The 20,089-nt window shown below is 38.2% G+C and overlaps 1 protein-coding gene across 2 annotated transcripts in view; it reads left to right on the forward strand.

Annotated features, from left to right (window-relative positions):
• Nucleotides 1-20,089, forward strand: part of KLHL1 (kelch like family member 1) — a 122,473-nt gene that overhangs the window by 97,122 nt on the left and 5,262 nt on the right. For both annotated transcript variants that reach the window (XM_087938034.1, XM_026705382.2), the window contains exons 8-9: nucleotides 7,841-8,003; nucleotides 19,650-19,862. In XM_087938034.1, the coding sequence (XP_087794160.1) occupies nucleotides 7,841-8,003; nucleotides 19,650-19,862 (376 nt within the window). The remainder of the gene's footprint in view (nucleotides 1-7,840; nucleotides 8,004-19,649; nucleotides 19,863-20,089) is intronic.

Here is a 20,089-nt window from a genome sequence, read left to right on the forward strand (position 1 = left end):
ATTTTATCAGTTCAGTAAACAACCTAGTTTGTATGTTGGATCTGACATAAGGAAGTGTTATTGGTTGGGCACAGAATTTAGTTCTTGTATTGGTGATTTCAGGATGCTTAAATTTTAGGAAAAATTCTAAATACCATTGGTATGAAAAGCTGGGTAGTCTGTCCATTAAGGCTTGAATTCCTTGTAAAATCTACACTTCAAGGAGACATAGTCTAAGGTTTTTTATTTTCACTAGGGAGACAGGGATATCTTCTATTATGAATGGTGGGTCAAAAGTTGTCTGATGGTATTTATCACCCATCATTGCAGAGAGAAAGATGCTAGGTAAGTGTTCTACTGCATAAGTGTTGTATTTTAAGTGAGGATTCAATCCAACTTCACTTGTGTGAATTTATGCTCCATTTAACGTAACAGAACCTAGTTTTGATCTGATACACAGAACTGTAGTGTTTTCAGAGATATTTACTAAAGTAGACATAGTAGTAGTAGTTGATATTTCATTTTGAGTTAGGGATTTGTACCTTGCATAAATGAATGAATGAATGTGTGCATGCATGAATGCCTACATTGCTAGTGGCATTAGTAGGGCAGGATCCTAATCTGGTCATTTTACTATAATTTTTTCTTCGTTGCAGTCACACAAACCAAAAACAATGTTATTATTAATCCTGTATAATGGAACATTTTCACACATTTCTGCAACTTGCATAAACTATTAAGTGTCTGATAGATTTTCTTGTTAATGTCAATCCCTCTGCTTACATTAATCAAAACATGCCTTTCCATAATGGAGGCTTTAAAATTTTAATTACAATGATGAAAGCAAAAATCTAGCCTTTTATTTTTATATGGCAAAAGAATAAAGTTTGTGAGTTTGTTTGAAGCACTGCTAAAAGTTCATATTTTAGAATTTCCACATTTGCCTTCACCAGAATTTTGGCTGTTCATATATAGCCTGATATATGCAAGCATGATTTGTTCTTCTAAGAGTTAGAACTTGATTTGGTCAAATCATTGAAATTTATGTCATGTTAAATGTAATGCTAGAATAAAAGGAATTATTTTTTTGCTACATAAATTGAATCATAAAGAAGCAAACATCAACCCTCTAATGACAATGCAGAAATAGCCACAATGGTAGATAGCATAATTATAAAACATCTGAATTAGAAATTTTAATTATTCCAGAATACAGCATTCTTATTGTCCAGATGAGATGTGTTCCAAATTGTTTCTGGTTCTGGATTCTGGATATCCAGGATATCTAAAGCAATGTCTTCTTACACATGAAGCTCTATGCTTATATCACAACATCTTGAGATATAAGCCCCCATAAAAGCCTTTTTGATGGTAGAACCTATCTTGTTTCTGCCTTGCTTGTTTCACTCATAGCCTTCCATAAGCGGTTGAAGACATTTCTGTTTACGAAGGTAGTAATTAAATAACCAATAAAGTAGTAATTAAATAACCAATAAAGGAGAATATCTGTAGCTCTTTCAGTTTCATTGTTTTCAGGACATTTCATCATCCAAACTAGATAACTTCATCAGTAGTAGTGATGTCACCTAGCACTAGGACTGATGATCATACCTAGATTCAGTCAATGAGAATAGAGTTGGAAGAGACCTTGGAGGCTTCTAGTCCAGTCCTCTGCTCATGCAGGAGAGACCCTGTACCACTTCAGACAAGTGGCTTTCCAGTCTCTTCTTAAAAGCTTCCAGTGATGAAGCACCCACAACTTCTGAAGGCAAGTGATTCCACTGGTTAATTGTCCTCACTGTTGTGAAGTTTCTCCTTTATTTCATGTTGCTTCTGTCCTTGATTAGTTTCCATCCATTGTTTCTTGTCCTACTCTCTGGTGCTTTGGAAAAAAATAAATGGACATCCTCCTCTTTGTGGTAGCCTCTCAAATACTGGAATAAGACTATCATGCCCCGCACCCCCAGTCCTTCTTTTCTCTAGACTAGTCAAACCCAAATCCTGCAACCATTATTGATATGTTTTAGTCTCCTGGCCTTTAATCATTTGAGTTGTTCTTAGTTTAAGTACTGAAATGTCTGCATGAAAACAAGCTCAGAGAGCACCAAACACCCCTCAATTAAATAACTTTAAATGGCTCTATTTAATTTGACTTTGGTTTCTGAATAAACTAAATAGTTTAATTTAAAGTTAACAGTTAAATAGTAGTGCCATTGCAGTATTTTCAGAAGTGGTTTTGGCTTCTGCTGACTAAACATATATAACACCTTCTCTCTCTTTTAGCTCTAACCATGTGAAATCTTTATATCAAAGAGACAATAACGACCAAAATGTGGCATTAAAAAGATATCCTTTGAGACAATATCTCTCCATCCAAAAGCAGAGATCTGCAGAAGGAGACTTCTCTTGTTGGACTCCCACAACACTTTGTCAGAGATTATAGACACACATCCTAAGTACCCCTTCAATTTCTGGATTTTATATCGGACATAAAAACAGAGCAGTAAAGCTAAATGTCCAATTGATCAGCTCCAAGGAAGTGTAAAAAAATTGGTTAGGATATTTGAAAGAGTTTATGATTTTTATGTACACCTTCCATGGTTTTATTACTTTCTAAGTAACGGTGGTACTTTTTCAATTTATTTTCAGTGCCCTGAGGGTGCCATATTTATTTTTTAAAATACTGCATTTTCCCAATTCTCAGATACATTCAGGTACCATTAATGAACTTTCCCTGAATGTGTGTGTGTGTGTGTGTGTGTGTGTGTGTGTGTGAAAGAGAGAGGGGGTGAGAGGGACGAAGAAGAGGAGGAGGAGGAGAAGGAGGAGGGAGGGAGGGAGGGAGAGAGAGAGGGAAGAAAATATCAATAATATAGTTCTAATGTATTTCTATTGACAATCAAAACACATTTACATTTTTACCTGAGATTCATTTCTTTTAACTTAAACAGGATGCTAAAAATCAAACATTCCTTTATACATGCTAGTAATACAAATGCAACCCTTTAAAAATGGATTCAAAAGAACTGATGGAAAGTAAGATTTTGGAGATTCTCCTATAATGAGACTCCTCAGCTAAAGAAATAAACACAATTCCCCTGTTTATTATTTCCTTTCAACAAAAGGCCTTTGTGGTGTCTTATATTATATTCTTCTCACATCCAGACTGTAAAAAGCATCAAATAGATTCACACTGTCTGTTTATTGGGTCTAGTATTGGATATATGTGCATACATTCGCAGAATTAGGTTGGAAACAAAGAATAACTTTTTTTCCTGGTCACAAGAAGAAACTTTAGTTAACTCTGACACCATCTTATCATGGAAGCTGCCTAAGTGCTATGCAGGTAGTTCTCAATTTATGACCATTTGTTTAACAACAGTTACAACAGTGCTGAAAAAAAAATGATTTCCTTGAACTTACAACCAATGCTTCATTCCCACGGTCACATCATCACAATTTGAATCTTAACAACCAGCTGGATTTCACAATGGTTGTAGCATCCTGTGGTCACATGATCATGATTTGCAATCAACCAACTTCTGACAAGCAAAGTCTACACTTGCTTAACCATGTGATTCACTTAACATGGTAAAAATGATTGTTAAAAATCAGATCCTGTCATGCGATGAGTTGCTTAATGACTCTATTTTAGACATCTAAAGCAAACAGAAATATCTGAAAAGCTGAGACGTTTTCACTTAAGCAACCAAAATTCTGATCCAAGTTGTGTTGTAAGTTGAAGTCTAATCTTGTATTATCTAAAGACTTCTTCATGCCTAAGAGAATGGCTGCTCTATTGTCAGAAAGCTGTGTGTTTAGGCTACTTTGAACCTCATGGTAAAAGAAGGAAGTATAAGATGGATAGATGATAGAAGACAAAAGATGGATGGAGGGATACATGAAATAAGGAGAGATAAATGAAAGGGAGAGAGAAAGAGATGCTACTTGAATTAAACAGAGCTTAAAAGAAGGAAGTTAAATAGTCACTGGAGGAAAAAAATATTTTAGCTTTAGGTATGTTTTTGGAATAGTTATCTCTTTTATCCCTCTGTTCTGCCTGAGAAATATCCATCTTCAGTTATCTCAACAAGATACAAGAGCCCCTTAAAATGATGTTCCATTAACGGCATAAAGCTTAGAATTCCTTAAGACGATTAAGAGATCTGAAGTCTGAAATAAGCCATATAGTTTCAGGATTCATTTTGTCTGCAGATCTAATGGCCCCCAGGTGAGTAATAGTGAAGAATGAAAAGCTGTCATTCAGCGGACAGATGGCCTACTGTGACAGAGGAGTTGCATGGGAGATGCCATCCAGCTTTACAACTATTCCATTGAGCTTGGTTTTGGTGGCTTGGAAAAGCAGGATAAACCACCCCAATGTTAGGAGCCAGGAGAGTTTAATGCTTTTTCAATGTTCATATCCAGATGTTGTAAATGCACAGCAGAAGAAAACAGCCTGGCTTTGTGCCCCAAGTTATGACTACACAACTTTATCACTCTCTTTCCTTCCACCTATCCTTCTGCCCCACTGCTGGCTTGATGGCAACATTTCAGGAAGGAAAGATTTAATGTTTAACTAAAGGTAAAGGTAAAGGATCCCCTCGTACATATGTGCTAGTCATTTCCGGCTCTAGGGGGCAGTACTCATCTCTGTTACAAAGCTGAAGACCCAGCACTGTCAGAAGGAATCTCTGTGGTCATGTGGCCGGCATGACTAAATGCCAAAGGTGCACGGAACGCTGTTTGCTTCCCATCAAAGTGGTCCCTATTTTTTTATTTGCATTTTTACATGCTTTCGAACTGCTAGGTTGGCAGAAACTGGGAGAAGAATGGGAGCTCACTCCGTCAAACGGTGCTTGGGATTCGAACTGCCAAACTGCCGATCTTTCTGATCAACAAGCTCAGTGTCTTAGCCACTGAGCCAGCGCGCCCTCTATAATGTTTAACTACTTCCTTCTTTAAAACTCATTAGGAGGCCTTCTTCTTTCAAAAATTTCAAATCCTTAGGAGAAAAGATCAGCAAAATTCACTTCCTAGTATTTTTATATAGCCTTGGCATGTAAGAAGTATTGGAGCTATTCGAAGCTACTATAGGCATATTAGAGAACTTTCAGGAAGGATGAGAGAATATATTTAAGTCAAGCTCCAAAATGTTAGGTCTGTTTGATGTATATGAAGCAGGGATGGGCTGCTGGGGGTTTGCAGGGGTTTGGGAGAGTCCCTAAGATTTTGTACAGTTCTGACAACCCCCAAATCCCACTCCTCGCTGGCCCCTCTCGCTCTGCCCCTCCCCACCCAGGAGTCTCCACACAGCCCATTTTGGATGCAGGTAAGTGCAGGGCATGTGCAGAGGCTCAGGGAGGGCAAAAAACGGGCCTCCCGGAAGTTCGGGAAGGCCAGAAATGGGCCTGTTTCTGGCTTCCAAAAAGCCTCCGGAGCCCAGGGAGGCCATTTTTGCCCTCCCGGATGCTTGAGAAAAGCCTCCGAGCCCAGGGAGGTAAAAAATGCCCTGTCCCCACTATGGTGCAGGAGGCAAACTAGGCCATGCCCACCATGACCACACCCACCCAGAAACTGGGCAGAGAAAATTTTTTGAAGCCCACCTTCATATAAAGCCTTCCCTGGGGTCTCTATCAACTTCTAAAAACAAAGCAAGCCATTAATAAAAATAACTAGAAAACAAGATGTCTAAAGTATACAAGAATATATGTTTTCGTGGGTACTTACATGTATGGCATTCAGCTTTGTTCAGGTATTTTCCCACATCATTGTAGTTGTGCTTTTAAAGTTGTAGCAACGTTTCGGCAAATGAGATTCTGCCAAAACGTTGCTACAACTTTAAAAGCACAACTACAATGACGTGGGAAAATACCCAAACAAAGCTGAATTTTATATATAAATATATATATATATATATATTCTGAGATATCTTTTATAATCTGAAATATATTTTATGAATCTCTATGGGCAATCTTTTCATCAGCGGGACTGTGTGGTTTTGCCAGCCTTGATTTGTGACCTTGGCAGTATCTCCGGATTGCTGAGCCAAAATTCAGTTCAAACTAGTATTTTCAAAATCACTTTTCTTTTAAAAAAATAGTGAAAATTGAACATGTTGGGCATTCCAAGCCTCTGCAAACCCAACTCATGTTTTTTTTAAAAAAAGGGGAGAAGCAACGGAGCATAAATAAAAGTGAAATGAATCCTAGCCTCATTCAGAATATTTACCCTGTCCCCTATCATGTTAGCGGGTGGCTCAGTGGTTTAAAAGATGCTGGTCTCTGGTGGTTCGAATCCTATTACTTTATGATGGAGTAAGCTCCTGTCACCTGACTCAATTCCTGCCCACTTAGGAATTAGGAAGCATGTAAATGCAAGTAGATAAATAGGTACCATTTTGATGGGAAGGTAAAGCATTCCATGTTTCACTGTATGCTTTGCGCTTTGATGTAATGGCATGCTGGCCACATGACCACAGAAACATCTTTAGACATCTGTGGGTCAATGGCCTAGAATCGAAGATGAGTACTGTCCCCTAAAGTCAATTATGACTAGTGGAGTCAAACCCACAGGGATTCCTTTCACCCATCATGCTACATCACTGTTATGTCCCTATAGCTCCAAAAGGAAAAATAATTGCATTAATAAAAAAATCTCCCCTCAAGAGAAAGATTTCCCACCCTAGCCTAAAGTTATAAATTTCTAAGCTACCTAAGTAATCTGTGGAATTAAGATGTCCCTTGGGGAACTCATCAAATTTGCAGATGACACCAAGCTAGGAGGAATAGCCGATACTTCAGAAGATAGGCTTAAAATACAGAAGGATCTTAACAGACTTGAACATTGTGCACTTTCTAACAAAATGAAATTCAATGGTGAAAAAAGTAAGGTTCTACATTTAGGCAAGACAAACAAAATTCACAGGTATGGTATATGTGGTACCTTGCTTAATAGTCATAACTGTGAGAGGGATCTTGGAGTCCTAGTGGACAATCATTTAAATATGAGCCAGCCATGTGCTGCAGCTGCCAAAAAAGCCAATACAGTTCCAGGCTGAATAAACAGAAGGATAGAATCAATCTCACATGAAGTGTTAATACCTCTTTATAATGCCTTGGTAAGCCCACACTTGACATACTCCATCCAGTTTTGGTTGCCATGATGTAAAAAAGATGTTGAGACTCTAGAAAGAGTGCAGAGAAGAGCAACAAAGATGATTAGGGGCTGGAGGCTAAAATGTAAAAAGAACAGTTGCTGGAACTGATTATGTCTAGTATGATGAAAAGAAGGACTAGGGGTGACATGATATCACTATTCCCATATCTCAGGGGCTGCCACACAGAAGGGGGAGTCAAGCTATTCTCCAAAGCACCAGAAGGCAGGACAAGAAGCAATGGGTGGAAACTAATCAAGGAGAGAAGCAACCTAGAACTAAGGAGAAATTTCCTGACAGTTAGAACAATTAATAAGTGGAACAACTTGCCTCCAGAGGTTGTGAATGCTCCAACACTGGAAGTTTTTAAGAACAGATTGGATAACCCTTTGTCTGAAGTGGTATAGGGTTCCCTAGCTAAGCAGAAGACCTCCAAAGTCCCTTCCAACTCTGTTATTCTATTCCTCTATTCATTAGGACCTCCATGTCAGTAGGACCTGGCCAGTATTTCGTGTCTCCCTACATTGGCCCATGATATATTTTGGATCTCTCATTAGCCTTGATGATGTTAGCTCATTTGGGTAATGAAACATCTGCAAGAAAACAACCAAGCTCACAGAGCACCAAGGACCCTCTCATTAAGCCTTTAGAACCTTTCCATTGCTGGTTCTGTTCTCATGTTCTTTCTCTGCCTCTTCTTTTTAGGAGTTACTGTTCTTGAAGGGCCCATTTATGCAGTAGGAGGTCATGATGGCTGGAGCTATTTGAATACAGTCGAGAGGTGGGACCCACAAAGTCAACAGTGGACCTTTGTGGCCAATATGTCCATTGCCAGAAGCACCGTTGGGGTGGCAGCTTTAAATGGCAAGTGAGTAGGGGGGATTGAGAATAGCAACTGGGAGAGATATAGCGATTTGGGCATTCAAGCATGCTAGAATGGCTATCTGCAAGAACACTCTACATGTTGCATGTAGCTTTTCCTCCCAAGCAGTTTAAACATCAATGAGAAAGCCAAGTGATAGGCTATTATATTTCCCCCCCCAGTGATTTTCTCTTTACAGACCTATTTTAAAATTCTTCTCTTTCCTTTCTATTATTGTTGCCGATTTAAAATCTCAGTTAGGCAGGGAGGGCTACATAACATTTTAAGAGTTTATCAAACTCTTAGCTAGTAAAGCCCAATTATTAGTCCTTGTATATTCTACGACATAGCAATAGCAATGACAATAGCACTTAGACTTCATATACCACTTCATAGTTCTTTGTAGCCCTCTCTAAGTGATTTACAAATATCAGCATGTTGCTCCCAACAATCTGGGTCTTCATTTTACCAACCTTAAAAGGATGGAAGGCTGAGTCAACCTTGAACCAGTCAGGATCAAACTCCAGGTTGTGGGCAGAGTCAGTCTGCAACATTGCATTATAACCACTGCGTTTCCACGGCTCATAGATAATATACCTATCTATTCTATCCCTCAAATGAAATAGAATAAAAATAGAAATTGAGGACATACAAACTGTGAAGCATTGAAGTAACCATTTTGTAATTTTAACTGTCAAACTAATTAAAGACTACAAGCAGAATTTTAAGGAAATTGAAATAAAAGTATTTCAACAAACTTCTTCTGAAGTCAAACTTATCTTAGGAGGAGATTGTTGCTAAATTAGCAAGCATCAGCTCACCCCGCCATAGTTCACTTTTTGGGCACAGTAAGGCAAATTTACCTTGATGGTACTTTTCCAACTTAATCTGTTTAAACTCACCCGCTAATTTAGCCAATTTAAAAATTCTGAATATTCATTATGCTAAAGTGTGCTTTGTTCAATGTCTTTGTCACCGTTACATGTGCTTAGGGTCTAGCACAAGGAACTAAAAGCCACTGAGAACAAACTTAAATTTAGTATTGCTGTTCATTGGCTTATTTTCTTAACAGACATTTGAGGATATATATTCCTGTCCAACTGATCACAGAGAATTATGGCCCTGTAACGTAACATCTGTTTGCTAGTTGCAATGATAACCATGTGGCTCTATGGAGAACATTATAAAATTTTGTCAGTTTTCTTTCCTTTCTTTAGAAGAATTAATATTATCTGCACATGGGGAGTTGTAGAGCGTCATATTTCCACATTGTACATTGTCTTGAGAAATCACACAACAGATCTTCATATCTTCCACAGTTTTCAGTTGAGTCTTGGGAACATCCATTTGGCTCGGCTTGGTAGAATTTGTTCACTGGATACAGGCTTTAACACTCTTTAAATACCAAGACTACTGTGCACACCAACTGTTTCATGGAATGTAATACCACAAACTGAGCTGTTATATGACAGTTCTGGGAACATTATTCCAGCATAGCAGACTAATATTCTATTACAGATATTTTAGGATTGTAAAACCAACCTTTTGTCACTTTTGAAAAAGAAATCTCTTTATGATGTATCTAAAGATAACTACATTGCAAAGTGTCACTATTATGCAGAAACTCATTAGCCCTTGACAGATGGTGTAGAATGTAGAGAAGTAGCTTTGTGGATGAAGGGTGTTGATGTGTGTGTGTGTGTGTGTGTGTGTGTGTGTGTAAGTGACACACACAGAGAGAACTTCCTTCGGTATTTGAACATTTATTTATTTATTATTTATTTAATAAATGCAAAGAACATCTGAACAGGAGCCTAACATGGGTAGTGATTCTACAATTGTGCAGGAATGTTAGATTTATTTCTGAATTAAAAACAAAGGTGAAAATATTACATCTTAGATTATTTTCTTAAAGCAGGTTAGGTAGGGAGAGAGAGAGAGAGAGAGAGAGAGAGAGAGTGAGAGAGAGATTACACATATAGGCACAGAAAAGAGAAGAATTTAGTGACTGCAATTCTGTCTTTTCAAACATGTTTATTTATTTATCAGCAAATAAAACATAGAAAAGGAAAAATAAGCAGACTAACAAACACCCAACACTAACAACAAAAAAGAGGAAAATGTGTTAAAACCCCCCCAAATGCTAAATATATCCAACATTAAACATTAAAAAAATAGCTGAATGCAGAAAGATACAGCAAAACTCAAATATATTCCCCTCCCTTTACATAATGGATCTACAAATAGTTATAATTAAATCTTAAAACATCTTCCAAATAGAGGACTTACCATGTCCATAACCATAATCTCAGAATGCCTGCCCCAATAGCTTACCAACCAGTGAACTGCTAAATGTCTGATGAGCTGTCCAATTCTTCATCCATGTTCTCAGTCTGGCAGCCTTATCAAGTTAAAATTACAATGCAAATTGATTTATTCAAGCAAAGGTCACCCACCTAGACAACTGATTTAGAGGAAGAGACCAAAGCTATTCATTTTTCTTCATGCTATGCTCACTGATAACACAAAGACAAAGATGAGTTTCATTCTGAAATGCTCTCCCAACCCAAATTCTGAAAATGGTATGACATGGTCCATTGGGATTTATTCTTTGGCCAATGATTCATTGCTCCCTTCTGAATTATTCAGATCTTCAGCTGTCAAACATTTTTTCACCAATATTATTATTCTCTTTTGTACTACTCAAAATTTTCCCAATATTTCCAACCAATTTCTATTTTTCTCAGTATAACATATTCCATTTATTATTATTATTATTATTATTATTATTATTATTATTATTAATATTATTATACATCTTTTCTCTTATAACTACAGTATCTCCTTCAAGGTTCAGCCGCGTGCTACATATTTATTATAACCTAGGTTTGACCCTCATTTATACAGAAAATGTAAGCTATAAAAATGAGCCTTTAGCACATGGAGGACAGATTTATTGTGATGTATGCTAGAATCAAGCTGTTAATTTTTATACTGCTTAAACATTCTTGTTTATGTCTGCATATATGCATATATTTATTGTCAGAAACTCATGAATAATCTCAGCAATAAACTCATTTTTAGTATTTTTGTATATGTTAGGTATTTTTGCCGTGCTTGGTGGCATCCATGAAAATCATTAGCAGTCTAGTTTATATCAAAAGAAACTTTATTTGTACTTTTCATATGTTATATTTTCCTGTTTTTCCATGATTTGATAGCCATGCATCTACTTAGCAAAATAACAAGATACATCTTCAATAATTCACTGAGATGTAGATTATTCTTTCTTTCTTTCTTGCTTTCTCTTTCTTTCTTTCTTTCTTTCTTTCTTTCTTTCTTTCTTTCTTTCTTTCTTTCTTTCTTTCTTTCTTTCTTTCTTTCTCTCTCTCTCTCTCTCCTTCTCTCTCCCTCTCTCTCTGTTAATACACACACACACACACACACACACGTGTGTGTGTGTGTGTGTGTGTGTATGGCATTCAGCTTTGTTCGGGTATTTTCCCGTGTGTGTGTGTGTGTGTGTGTGTGTATGTGTATGTATGTATGTATGTATGTATGTGTATATATATATATATATATGGATCTTTGGTTGTTCGGGTTTTTCTCGCGTAGATTCGAAGTATCTAGGCAGCGTTTCGATGAAGTCTCATTCATCATCTTCAGGCTTCTGTCTCCGGCTCTGTGCTTCTCAGAGTAATGTGAGATTGCAGCTGCTTCCTCCTTTTAACTGCCAGTGGGGGTGGGACTTGATTGGGTGGGGGCTTGGCTGTGTTCTGATTGGGTGGGGTGTGTTCTCATTGGTAGGGGTTTGGCTGTGTTCTGATTGGTTGGGGGGTTAGCCGTGTTCTGATTGGTTGGAGGCGTGTTCTGTTCAGGTGGGGGCTTGGTTGTGCTCAGGTTAGTCTTAGTTGCTGGGGGATTTGAGCTGGTGAGCTGTGATCTTGCTGTTTGGCTTTGAGTTCGTGGTCGTGCTGCATCTTCATAGTGGGTGTCGGTTTGCTTCATGTATGGCTCGGAGGGGTTTGAAGTGGGTAGTGATGCAGCTGCAGTGCAGCTTCTGGTCCATGGTCGTGTCTCATCTTCTGAGTGGGTGTGAGTCTGTTTTCTACATGGAAGTGTGGTGGTGGCATCTTGTGTGGCTCTCATGGGTGTGGGTCTGGTGTCCTTCTTCATGTTAGGTAATCGTCTGTTTCTTAGGATGGTGGATATTTTTATACCCCAAAGACAAAATCGAATTAGAAAACCAAGGAGTATACGAAATCCCCTGCACTGCCTGCCCTACCACATACATTGGACAAACTAACAGAAGAATAAGTGCACGCATTGAAGAACATAAGAACTCAATCAAAAAAGAAGAAACGACCTCTTCCCTGGTCCAACACCTCAAAGCCACAGGACATGAAATTGATTTTAAAAATACCAGAACCATCGCCAAAACCGAACACTTCAACAGCAGAATAATCAGAGAAGCCATAGAGATAGAAAAACGCCCACACAGCATGAACAAACGAGATGACACCTCCCGCCTTCCAGCCATTTGGAAACCCGCTCTCATGAACAGACGAGTACCTAACATGAAGAAAGACACCAGACCCACACCCATGAGAGCCACACAAGATGCCACCACCACACTTCCATGTAGAAAACAGACTCACACCCACTCAGAAGATGAGACACGACCATGGACCAGAAGCTGCACTGCAGCTGCATCACTACCCACTTCAAACCCCTCCGAGCCATACATGAAGCAAACCGACACCCACTATGAAGATGCAGCACGACCACGAACTCGAAGCCAAACAGCAAGATCACAGCTCACCAGCTCAAATCCCCCAGTAACTAAGACTAACCTGAGCACAACCAAGCCCCCACCTGAACAGAACACGCCTCCAACCAATCAGAACACGGCTAACCCCAACCAATCAGAACACAGCCAAACCCCCTACCAATGAGAACACACCCCACCCAATCAGAACACAGCCAAGCCCCCACCCAATCAAGTCCCACCCCACTGGCAGTTAAAAGGAGGAAGCAGCTGCAATCTCCATTACTCTGAGAAGCACAGAGCCGGAGACAGAAGCCTGAAGATGATGAATGAGACTTCATCGAAACGTTGCCTAGATACTTTGAATCTTACGCTGGGAGAAAACCCGAACAACCAAAGATCCACATACAAATACCCGAGAACCTCAGAAAATATATATATATATATATATATATATATATATATATATATATATATATATATATATATATACACATATATATATATGTCATTCATTTGTTCGGAGTTTTTCCCATGTCATGTAGTTGTGCTTTTAAAGTTGTAGCAGCGTTTGTCAGAATCTCATCTGCCATCATCAGGCTTCTGTAGAATCTGATTCTGTAGAAGCCTGATGATGGCAGATGAGATTCTGCTGAAAAGTCGCTACAACTTTAAAAGCACAGCTACTATGACGTGGGAAAATACCCGAGCAAAGCCGAATGCCCAGTTACAGAGTCAAAAAATCCTCAAAGTTATCTCTCTCTCTCTCACACACACACACACAACACACACACACATCATGGTCCTGTGATTGCATTTTGGGTGCATTTCAAGGCACAGTGGTCTAAAGAAAGCCTCTTCCTCAAAGCCCTGAAGCATTGATCCTGTTGGCATAGCTCTACAGAATTGTTTTACAAGTTGTTGCTGGCCACCTGTGCATGATAGACTCTTCATCTTGATATCATTTCCACCAAAATCCTAAAGGGGAAGTTGATGTGATGGAAATGTTCCAGTTATGGCATCCTTGGTGTTCTCTAGGAAGAGATGTTTCACTAGGAAGGAGTAAGATCTGTATATATGTAGTTCCATTTTTTTCCCTTCTGGAGTCTTTGCACCTGAAAACAAGAGTTTTAATATTTTATTTTACTTTATTATTATTTTATTGTTTGAACTCCTCCCATTTCAGTTTTTTTGTCAGACATTACATACAGCCACATTTGGTTACCTTGTGATCAAAAAATCATAAGCAGAAATTGCTGTAGATTTTTTAACTGTACTAAGTTTAAGACAACCAGCTACTGGATATATTTATAAGCACACATGGCCTTCATTCATTGTTCCTGGATGAATTTAGCTTCCTGAAGACTTTTGCCTTTTTCTTTAAATGTGAAGTTTAAATACATAACGTGCTGAAACTTGAGTTGACATTTATTTCCTACTGAGTCATCTGGACTTCATTCATAATTCAGTATGTGAGCCTGATCTTTCGACACCTTTTCTCATAATAGTAAAGCTCCTGAAAAGCTTTATTGACTATCAGTACATGAGCACAGATGTGTGTATGTAGGAACTTTAAATTCTATTCAGAATAACAAAAGAAGAAAGGAAGGAAGGAAGGAAGGAAGGAAGGAAGGAAGGAAGGAAGAAAGAAAGAAAGAAAGAAAGAAAGAAAGAAAGAAAGAAAGAAAGAAAGAAAGAAAGAGGGAGGAAGGAAGAAGGAGGGAAGGGGGAAAGGAAGGAAGGAAGGGTCTAAATAAGAACATTCTGTGTAGAAGTAAAACTTGCAAATCATTGCAAATAGAACTTCTTACATAACAACAACAAAAATAGAATAATTAGAAATCTGTTTTTTGTTTGGTTTAAACACTGTTTTGGGGGAATTGTTTATTTTATAGAATGAGAAATATCTTTAATCTTTCATATTCCCTTTATCCATCAGTATGAAGTCTTTTATTAGCTTAGTTGTAGTCATTCTAGGTTTCAGGAAATAAGTCACATTATTTTCAATGGAATTAAATTCTAAGTCAACATGTCTCCGTCTGTTGTGTCCTTTCATCTTGTCAAGGTGTCACTGTGGTTAATTGTTTATAAAATGAGATGAATGAATGAGCAATGTTCCATTTTTCTCCCAGAATGTGCCAGTTTGGCCATTCCAAGTTTGGTTCATTTTTCCCCCCAGAAGTAATTAATTAAAGACTGAATACATTCAGAACACTACAGTGAATTGCACTTAATTTCAAAAAATTTAAACCAGATGGATATTAAAGTAGGTAAAAGCTTTTATTTGTCCAACTCAGATTTTTTTGAGAAGCAAGGATAAGTCCTGAAATTCATTATGGATATGTGTCGCCACATTATAGATCTGTTCAACTATTTCAATGGATTAATGAAGAAAAAAAAATCTGATGAAAATTAATTCAAAGGCTCCTGCAGTTTCCAGAAAACTGCTCAGAGTTTCTGAAGAAAACTGTTGATTAATAATTCCTGAAGGAACATAGTGGGTACTATTTTTTTCCCCCTAATGGCTGGTATGGTAAGGATATAATGAAATCCCAAGCCCTGTGCAATACAATGTCCTGTTAGTTATATCTCGAGAAATGAGATGGGCAAAAATGCCACCATTAAGTACTATCAGAGTGAGGTAAGGAAATAATTCATTGAGTAAGTTTACCTTTTGGTATGCTCATTGCACAGTTATTACAACAATTTCATTGTTGTTAGTTGTGTAGTCATGTCTGACCCATAGCAACCCCATGGACAACGTTCCTCCAAGCCTTCCTGTCCTCTACCATCTTCTGGAGTCCATTTAAGTTTATGCCTATTGCTTCAGTGACTCCATCCAGCCACCTCATTCTTTGTTGTCCCATTCTTCTATTGCCCTCAATCTTTCCCAGCATTAGGCTCTTCTCTGGTGATTCCTTCCTTCTCACTCAGTGGAAAAAGTATTTGAGTTTCATCTTCAGGATCTGGCCTTCTAAAGAGCAGTCAGGGTTGATCTCCTCTAGGACTGACCAGTTTGATCACCTTGCCGTCCAAGGGACTTGCAGGACTCTTCTCCAGCACCATAGTTCAAAGGCCTCAATTCTTTGGCACTTAGCCTTCCTTATGGTCCAACTTTCATAGCCATGCAATCAACTGGGAAAACTATAGCCTTGACTATACACACTTTCGTTGGCAGGGTGATGTCTCTGTTTTTAGTATGCTGTCTAGATTTTCCATAGCTTTCCTCCTCAGGAGCAAGCATCTTTTAATTTATTGGCTGTAGTCCAATAGGTTGTGCAATAAGACCAGAATTTTGCTGAAGGAACCTTTGCAAGGTGGAGACTTTATTTGCTGATGCTTCATTTGTTGTAGCCAGAATGTTATTCCCTGCTTAGAGATGGTTTATATTTTGGTGAAAGGAGGACTGTAGTAAAATTGCATATACGCAACCTTGGAGTAGATTCAGGAAAGAAAAAACAGACCTTTGTCTTCCTTTTGCTTGGGAACTGAAGGCTGTAAAAGGAGGAAATATATGACCCAAATAACTGCTATTGTTTATAGAACTGATTTTTAGCCTCTCGCAGGAAAAAATCCTACAGATCATATGCGGGAGGGTCTTGCGAGGTCACCCCCAATGTTTTGTCAAAGCCATTCAGGTTTGAAGGTCATACAATGATTTAAAATATTTTCTTCCTCATTCCGATGTAGCAAAAACAAGCTGTACTTGTAGAAATTGTAACTTAGCTTTGTTGGGGCATTTTGGGGGGATTTTTATTTTTTATTTTTGGCAAGGAGCCCATCATCACTGTAGTTAATATGGAGCAATAAAAAAAAATACTTCATTGCATCTATCTCTAGTTGCTTTGCTTTCTCCTGCAAAGTGACAGTTTCCAGAACCGAAGGCAAAGAGTTGATCTTTTGATCCTTTGCATTAACTATCATTTTATACATCGTGCTGATATTCCTCTCTCCCTCTGATTACTTATTTATTTGTTGCTTTATTTATATTCTGCCTTTATTATATTTTATTTTTATAAACAACCCAAGATGGCAAACCTATCTAGTACTCCCTTCATTCTCTTGTTTTCCCCACAACAACATCCTGTGAAATGAGCTGGGCTGAGATTGGCCCAAGGACACCCAGCTGGCTTTCATGCTAAGGTGGGACTAGAACTCCGAGTCTCCCAGTTTCTAGCCCGGTGCCTTAACCATTAGATCAGGGGTAAGCTTCAAAAATCTTAGCAATGGGTCCTCTGCCCGATTGTGGGTGGGTATGGTCATGGTGGGTGTGGCCTAGTCAGCCTCCTGTACCATGGTGTGGGAGGGTTGCCCTCCCCGGGCTCCGGAGGTTTTCCTTGAGCCTCCAGGAGGGTGAAAATGGCCTCCCCTAGCTCTGGAGGCTCTCTGGAAGTTGGAAACAGGCCCATTTCCAGCCTTCCCAAACTTCCAGAAGGCCTGTTTTTCACCCTCCCTGAGCATCCATGCACCCTGCACTTACCTGCATCCAAAACAGGCCACATGGAGACTCCTGGGAGGGGAGGGGAGGGATGGGCAGGCAGGGCCATCCAGGAGTAGGAATTGGGGGTTCTCCAAACTGCACAGAACCTGAGCTAGAATCTCTCCCAAACCCCAGTGAACACCCAGCAGCCCACACCTGCATTGGACCGAATTGGCTCTGTTTATAAAGTAAAGCTTTTTAGATAGAGAAATACTTATTTCGAAGTGCACGTTTGTAAGAGCCCATTGGTGCGAAAGCAAATGTAGCCATCACTTACAGTAATAATTTACACCTCTTGCTAATTGTCATTATCCTGATAAAGTACATAGATGCTCAGAAAGAACTGAATCACATCTAATAGCTCCGTATAACTCCATTGTACTATTGTTTTCTTCTCTTAGTTCTGGATGATAGTTCATGTATCTCTTAGACAAATCCCACATAAATCAGCTTATATATCTACTTCTATCAATATATTGAAACACTGGTTTGCACAATTTGTGGCCAGCAAATAAAATATAACTTGTTAGTTGCGTATAGAATGCCATGCTTCAGTAGTTATATTATATAAAACAGATGCATTTTTCATTAGGTCTCTTTTGGTGACACAATACTTGTGGTGTGAGTATGCTTGCATTAGGTCTAACTCTGCAGAGGTGAACATGATGTTTCTGGGTACTTGAAATATATCAATTATTTTAGCATTCTAAGAGACTGAGAAGTTACAATATATAATAAATTAACTTATATAAATAAATGCATTGTAAATGAAAGCATTCCACTTTCTTACCCTGACATATCTCATATATCAGGAAGTACCATAGATATTATTTAGATTTTTTTTTCTGTGCTTGGTGTATATCAGATTAATTTATTTACCATAATATTTCCTACATAAACAACAATATAAAACAAGTAATTAAATTTCCTATCGCACTTCTAGAGAGTCAATATATAAAATGAATGAGATTGTTATCTCTGTAGAAAAGGGGCCACTGAAAACCCAGCTCGGGTCCTCTTATATTGTTTCTTCTATCAGGATTCACAAACTAATTTTATGACTCTTACCTGATAAAATATCCAGGAAATTCTGATTTCTTTTACATACAGCTGTTGCTGTCAGATCAGTGTGATACAATTTCTTCAAATATAGCGAAATTTTGCTGCACTGTCTGTACAATTCTGGTTACCCATCGATGCCCTCACCACTAATTATAATATAATATTATGTTTTAAGCATAAAAATTGCTCTGTAGCATGGGAATATTATATTATGTTTTAGCTGTTGCCTTTTTAAAAATTTGTCATGACTGGATAATATTTTGTGACCTTTTTAGTTCATATTTTCTAAATTTCCAAATATTTCTTTGCTAGGCTTAGACATACGGAGGGATGGGCTAATTCTTAGTGCCAGATTTTCTACCACTGTTGTTGGTAGAACATCAAGATTAGCTAGATTACTCTAAATACCCATTTGTGATGAATAGTGAATATGTTATAGTACGACTTGGAAAAAGAAAAAGGTCAGTTTCAAAGGCTAAAGTAATAGCACAGGGGAAATTTTGCTCCTGTCCTCTGTCAGTGTAAATCCTGGACAAGTTCCTTCACCTTTTTTAAATACTTTCAGACCTTGATCTTATCAAAACATCAGGCAAGAATCTACCAGAGACTAAGTCAAGGGTATTTTTTTTTCTTAGAGAAATCAATTTTGTCAAGGAGGATTAAGCCAATTACAGATCTGCAACCTTAACCATTGTTTTTAACTTATTGTATTTTTGTAAGTTAATAGATGGTGTGGTTACAATTCTCTCCTGTAAATATCTTACCACCATCCTTCAATCCTCCTGGGCTTTAACCTGATCTTGATTTGAAAAAAAAGCCCCGTTAGAGAGTGTGCCGCAACATATCTTCCTTTCGATTTGACTGAAGAAGAGCAAATACCCTCCACCGGAAACATTCACAAACTCATTATAAGTAAAATAATCACAAAGACCCTAGTGTCACCTAGGAGAACCACAATAAAGTATTTTGATGACTTGAAATAAAATTGAAGGAGAATAAAAAAGGTCAACATTTTTAATGATATATGCAACACATGCCTCATCATTTACAACATGAAGTTATGAATATATGAGATACAATTTAAATATATATGTATATAAGTTTGTGTGTGTATACTCACATGCACAATGAGTGACTATATAGATTGAGTATAAAACCGAGACTAGGTACATTCTGTAGAATAAGTCAGCAGATTAAGTGCTTCAGTATCCAAAATATATTCAAGACTGTCTGAACACTGTCCTTTCCAGAATACAGATCAGAATACAATCAGGGTAATATAGGAGAAACCTTAAGACTAAGATATTTTTGATGCTTAACAATGCTGTGCTATTTATTTTAGGTTATACTCAGTTGGTGGCCGAGACGGAAGTTCTTGCTTGAGTTCTATGGAGTATTATGATCCTCACACCAATAAGTGGAACATGTGTGCTCCAATGTGCAAAAGAAGAGGAGGGGTTGGAGTGGCCACCTGTGATGGTTTTCTTTATGCTGTCGGAGGCCATGATGCCCCAGCCTCGAACCATTGCTCCAGACTCTTGGATTATGTTGAGAGGTATCGATCTTCTATCAGTTTACTTTCAGTGGATCTGAAGGCAAACCAATCCATTGACTTGAAATGTTGTTATCACCCAAAAAAATGCTGTGGTTTTGGAGATACAGAAATATATTTTCAATTCACTTTGGGAGTTCAAGATTAAATGATAAAAGTTGTGCTTCTTCTCTCATTCTCTCTCTTTAACTCGCTTCTTCTCTCTGTCTTTGTTGTCTTATATTCCAAAT

This window comes from Pseudonaja textilis, chromosome 8, assembly GCF_049901715.1.
Source record: "Pseudonaja textilis isolate UNSWEBS1 chromosome 8, rPseTex1.2, whole genome shotgun sequence".
NCBI classification, from domain to species: domain Eukaryota; kingdom Metazoa; phylum Chordata; class Lepidosauria; order Squamata; family Elapidae; genus Pseudonaja; species Pseudonaja textilis.